The sequence below is a fragment of the Miscanthus floridulus genome, chromosome 3, assembly GCF_019320115.1.
Source record: "Miscanthus floridulus cultivar M001 chromosome 3, ASM1932011v1, whole genome shotgun sequence".
In the NCBI taxonomy this organism is placed as follows: domain Eukaryota; kingdom Viridiplantae; phylum Streptophyta; class Magnoliopsida; order Poales; family Poaceae; genus Miscanthus; species Miscanthus floridulus.
Genome location: NC_089582.1, coordinates 15,259,539 through 15,265,786, shown reverse-complemented (window position 1 = coordinate 15,265,786; position 6,248 = coordinate 15,259,539). Strand labels below are relative to the sequence as shown.

The 6,248-nt window shown below is 42.3% G+C and overlaps 1 protein-coding gene across 1 annotated transcript; it reads left to right on the top strand.

Annotated features, from left to right (window-relative positions):
* The first annotated feature begins 790 nt into the window (after positions 1-790).
* Positions 791-1,680, top strand: LOC136545060 (uncharacterized). The gene has a single exon (XM_066537107.1). It carries the CDS (start codon positions 987-989, stop codon positions 1,479-1,481), a length of 495 nt encoding a protein of 164 aa, XP_066393204.1. The 5' UTR covers positions 791-986; the 3' UTR covers positions 1,482-1,680.
* Positions 1,681-6,248: the final 4,568 nt, after the last annotated feature.

Sequence of the window (6,248 nt, the reverse complement as noted above, 5' to 3'; positions counted from 1 at the left end):
AACCGTGCGTCGTCAGCTGCAGGTGCCGTGCCGATCCAAGTAAGGTCAATGGATGTGATATCGATGTAGCAAAAAATAATATATGCCCACAACCTTAGCTATTCATTAATATAAGAAAAAATATATATGGTAGAGTATTACTGTCATAGACTGCTACTTCCGTGGTGAAAATAATAGGGGTATAGTTTCATTTCATCCCTAGTCGATCTATCTGAAGTTGAACCATATACAGCAAAAACATGTGTATTACAAAAATGTATTCAATGAGAAATCTAATAACACTTATTTTACATCATAAATTTCAATAATTTTTTAATATAAATCTGATTAAATTCAATTATGATCCAATGGCTCGGTGCAATGTTAGAATTGTTTTTTTGTTGTTGTTGTTGGGCAGAGGGAGCACTTTCTATCCACAGCGCATATCACAGGGCCTGCTGTTAGCTTCTGCTAGAAGATGCATGCGCTGCGGCGGCCACCTACCGGCTACGACTGAATTGGACGACCGATGACAGCGGTTTCAGCAGGTGCGATGTGAACGTGGCGAGCCCCGGCGGGCAATGCCATGACTCGCAGATAAGACCAAACGGTCACGGACAGCCCGTTAAGTTGGCTGGTTCGTATTATGGTAGGTTGTTCTATTGTTGATTTGTGTGAGAGAAAAATATTATTTTAATTAAAAATTTATGATTATTTATGATAAATTATAGTTAAACGAACAGACCGAAGACAAGGGGATATAAAAATAAATAAATAAACGTCCTCCTCCTCGCAGATCGCCCGTCTATAATAAACACATCTCATCAGGCTAATCCATCGCTACTGCTGCTAACCAATCTTCTTGGCCACCACGTGCAGAAGCTGCCCTGCTCGCCGGTCGGATCACCGATCGCCTGCTTAATCCAAGCGATCGAGTGGTTTCCTCCGTCCGTCTCCTACCTGTACGTCGCCGGCGGCGGAATTAATCGAAGCCGCAGGCCCGCAGCATGAGCCGAGGGGCGGCCGGCGGCCGGAAGCTGGCCCAGCACGTGAGCTGGCTGTGGCGCGGGCCACGGCGGGCGCTGTGCGCGGCGCGGGACCTGTACGTGCGCAGCCTGACCGGCTGCGCGGGCCACCTCCCAAGGGACGCCGCGTTCGGCTACCCGACCTTCGCCGCCGGGCCGTCCTTGAGCGGCTTCGCCTCCGCCTCCTCCTCGCGCCGCTACTCCTCCGCCTCCGACGCCGACGAGGACCTGCGGGAGCTCATCCGCGCCGCGTCGCAGCGCCGCGCGGCCGAGCTGGAGCGGCAGCGCCACCCGGCCGCCGTGCCGAGGAGCCACAGCGTCGCTGGCGCCATGGCGCGGATCGACGAGGACGGGCCCTGTGACTTCGCCTCCGCCGCCGCCGCCGCCGTCGTGTTGTTCCCCAGGAGCCGGAGCTGCGCCCCCGGGACTGGACGGGTCGCTGGACGCAGGGGCAGGGTCGCCGCACTCGCCGCCTGATGCTTCTGCCTCTTCCTCCTCGTGTCCCTGTGATTGATTGATGAACAAAATTTCCCTTTTTCTCTCCTTTTTTTTTTCCAGGCCGCTGCTGTAATTTTTCATTCAATTGTTTCTGGCGGTCATCTCCGATCTTTTTCCTCCCGTCGTTACTCTGGTAGCGTGCCGGTGGGGTGCTATGGGACAAACTAAACTTTATACTAAAAATTTATTGATCGCACGATAAGATAATAATTTGGTGAAATTAGTATTTAATCAAAAAGCAAAGTTCGTACGTTGCTACAGGACAAGCTAAACTTTATACTAAAATCACACTGATCACACGATAAGATAATAATACTATGAAATTAACATTTAATCAAAAAGCAAAATTCGTGAAATTAATACGGTCACGGAGAGCCTAAGATAATGTTTTATATCGGTAGTAAGAAATCTCTCAGATATTTAATTTCATAGTACATGATGGTATGGAGATGCAGCTGAATGGATTTATTGACGCACGAAAAAAATAGATATCGTAGATTTCTTCCTGCCGATATAAAACATTATCTTAGTCGCATCATAGAAAGATCTATACAGTAAAGTTTGTGAGCCTACAACGCCGCACTCACCGTGACTGTGTTAATTTTACGAACTTTGCCTTTCGGATTAAATGTCATTTTAACGTCGATATTTAATTTCACAGTATTGTTATCTTATCGTGTGATCCGTATGTTTTTAGTACGTTAATGCTCGTGTATTGCAAGAGAAAAAAATAAAGTCAAGACAATTGTTGTACGTGTATTTTACCATGACAAAAAATGACATTTTGGAATTGGAGATAGCAACACTGTTGGACCATATTTTCTCCCACCAAAAAAATTCAAATCAGACATCACGACTCTTATGTTGCTCTAAGCTAGTGCATTTGTGACATCTGATATCCCGAACTTAGTAACACATATGCCTTCTATCCTAATTTGCTCAAGTGAAGCCTGTTGGGAGAAATATACAAAATATCAAAAACTCCAAACTCAGAAATTCCTATGGCGCTGTTCGCGGCAGTGGCTAGGGAGCGGCCGAAGCAATTCCACATCGGGCATGGGTGCGTGACATTACCAGTGTCTTGACCTCCTGGTGCTTGTTCGGTGACCAGCAGTATTCTGCAGCCTCAACCTATGTCGCAATGTTCTATGGTTCATCAAAACCGCTTGGGGCCAAGCAAATCTGGAAAAGCGATGCCCTCCCATGAGTCAAAATTTTCTTTTGCCTGGTGATGCACGGACGTTGTTGGACTGCTGCTAGGAGACATTGTTATGGGTTGCAGAGCTCTGATGAGTGCATCATCTTTGACCAGGCGCCGGAAACTATGGATCACCTTCTGCTGGGTAGTGTTTACAGTAGAGAAATTTGGGCAACAATCATAAGGAAGCGAACATTGTATCTTCCCCTTCCTTGATAAGCAGAAAAACGAACATGAAACAGAAACTTTGCAGACACGTACTGAAGACAGACAAATTCAGATCAATTGTAGACAAAGCAAGTCCAACAACGTCCATGCATCACCAGACCATCATTTATATGATGTGTACTGTGGTGCTTGTGCAGCCGTGATAGCAACAGATAGGCTATATAGTGGAAAATTTGCTCAGGTACCAGTCCACACATGCTCCTCGGCTCCTGAGATAGCCGTCAAAGGGCACAAAGGGCACAGACCCTTGTAGGATGGCCTTGTCAAGTGTGGGGGAAGATGGTGTCCTCCAGCACTAAATATGCTGTCGTGTGCATGTCAGCTGAATCCTACATTTTAAGACAACTTAATTGAGAATTGGCACCACGCTTAAGCTAAACTATTGAATGACAAAGAATCCGATCTAAAATGTACCCCTAGCGCTCACCAATAAATAATCCACCAAGAAGCAATTTACTATCTGGAATGACAAGGTTCAAAAATAAAAACATGCCCTGAAACTGCAGTACTAAAGTAAAGAAAAATTAAACAAATTGCAGAAATATACATATTATTAGAATTGGAGAGGGAAATAGTATTGCTGCCACACAGCCCTTGCTCCTCACGACCAACGGCTGACCCATAGAGCCTGGATAAATCTGGCTTTCTCATAAAGAAGCAGATGAGCTGCTCTCTCTTGAGAGAAAGGAGATCCCTAAGAATTGCTTGAGCCAGCTGCCACAGAGGACTATAATGCAAATTAAACAATTGGTATTTACTAACTATGCAAGTAGCAGAAGAATCTGCTTTCCGGTTCCCAAAATCGACACACAAAAATGGCATGCCAAACAGAGTTGTACACGAAATCGACACAAATCTATGTGTTCATGAAATGGCTCCGTTCGGCTTGCTGAATCTTGGCTGAAACTGGCTGAAAAATACTGTTATGGCAAAATTATTGTGAGAGAAAAACACTATTCTGGCTAAAAAAACAAGCCGAACAAGCTGAATATGGGGTAAACCGAACGGAGCCAATTGAATACGACTAAACTTATGTCTGCCTGTACAAACAGACCAGTCCTGGAAATGAGAATAGGTCTGCCTGTACAAACAGACCAGTCCTAGAAATGAGAATAGGTTTTAGCCCATGTGTTGCTACCGAACTATTAAACTTTTGTACTAAAAACACATGGATCGTACGATAAGATAACAGTACTGTAAAATTAAATACCGTCGTTAAAGTGACATTTAATCCAAAAACAAAGTTCGTGAAATTAACACAGTCACAGAGAGCGCGGCGTCGCAGGCTCAAACTCTACTGTATAGACCTTTCTGTGATGCGGCTAGGATAATGCTTTATATCGGAGGGAAGAAATATCCTATATCTATTTCTTTCGTGCGCCAAAAAATCTACAAATAAGTTCCGCCTCATCTCCGTACCATCCAGTATACATGTCCAAGTATATATGTAAATATTAGTTCTTGTTTTTTCTATAAAAATCTGATTTTAAGTCCACAAGCAATGCCTGGCTGAAGTCTAATTACTTTATGTTCCTAAGCACCTGAACCTCATCGAACTTATCTACTACTGTGTAGTGGATTCAGAAACAGGTAAGCATAAGTTGGTGCTTCACAAAATAAGTAAATCTACAAGAAGTGCAGGGAAAAAATGAAATGAACTGAGTTGATGGCCAATGCAATATGAAACTCAAAGCGATTGAGTATTCTAAAACTCTCTACTACTGTTGAAACCAGGATGGTTCTAGCATGTCAATATCAGACTCCTAAGCAGGAGTCTAGCATGTCAATATTAGACTCCTAAGCATTATTTTTGTCAGAGAACTGATCCAGATTAAGAAAACAAGCAATTAACTCTCACGGCATAAAGGCACATGGTAACCTATTGCTCTGACCCTAGTAACTCAAAACTATATTGGCTAGGGATCAAAGAAAGTGTAGCGGTAGCATCTATTTTCAATTGTACTATAGAAAAAATAGAGATAGCAGTAGCATTTGTTTTCAGTTTTGCTTGAGAACAAGTACCATCTGCATTCTCAAACATCTAAATTGCTCATGAAGCTAAGCAATTAATAAATCAGCCACTACTTAATCATGGTCCACTAAATGCTTATATAGGTTCAAAGAAGTCTCGGATTGAAAAGACAGTGTTTCAACAATGAAAAAACATCATATGCTTTGAGATTCAGATATGAGATGAGCTATGAAATATATACCTGAAACAGAGGCTTGATAACCAAAGCAAAAGTAGTGGATGTGGTTTGCCTGATCACCACTAAGAGAAGATGTTCTTGACAAAGTAATCAATCTGCAGTAAAAAAATCTGTAAATTTTATCTGTAAAGAAACAATTATGTGGTTGTTTGTTAGATGCAACTACCCAGTATTTGTCCTATTCCCGAGCTCACTAATATAAGCTTGTTTTTATTCATTATGTTGTAGAATCCATTGAACAGTTTATAATTGCATTAGATTCATGGTTCTTGTAAGTCCTAGAGTGGAAGGAGGATGTAGTCCTCAGCAATCCAACTATTAATTCTATCATGTTGTCACTTTCCACTTTGAAATGTTTCAACATGTTGGACCAAATTTAAACAAAGAATGAGAATAGAACAAGCTGTGTGGCATAATGGAATTTGCGGCACTTTTGCACTAATGCTAGGAATGAAGGCAGCTTTGTTTTGCTGCAAGGCATAGCAATTCAGATCCATTTTTAATCGCTTTTTATTTATTATATTTTGATAAGCATACTATATGAGACATGACAATGTTTCATGGATCAGGAAACAAACCTACAGTGTTTCGAAGACGTGGATCACTGGATCTGCTGAATCAGACGACATGTACCAGCCATCTGGAGACCATGATTGGTTAGCCAGAGCTGACTGGGACTTGCTGCTCTCTTGCTTCCAACCAAATGCATGAGCCTCAATTTTAGTAAGCCTGACATCCAACAAGCGCAGCTGTCTACCTAGAGCTATGTTAGCACGAGGAAACAGATAAAGACTGTTTAAGCATGTAGCGCAACAAAGAAAAGAGCACTACTGATTAGGACCCTACATAATAACGGTAGATCCCAATTAGCGAATGATTTCCTTTTTAAAACTACAGCTTGAGCAATATATTGAACTTGTAAGTTATAATGCAAGAATATGTTTAGATTAACTCAAGGGTTAAAGATAACAACTACAAAATCTTCCATTACTCAAGAAACAACATTTTTTTAAAAAAAAATCACTTACCCTATCTGCACCATGCATTAGTTGAAATCACATGGATTTGTTAAAACACTCATGCAGGAGTGTTGTTGCATGGATGTTCATC

Bases quoted from the DNA above. Each gene is read 5' to 3' on its own strand.
- LOC136545060 (XM_066537107.1), top strand. From the start codon at position 987: ATGAGCCGAGGGGCGGCCGGCGGCCGGAAGCTGGCCCAGCACGTGAGC.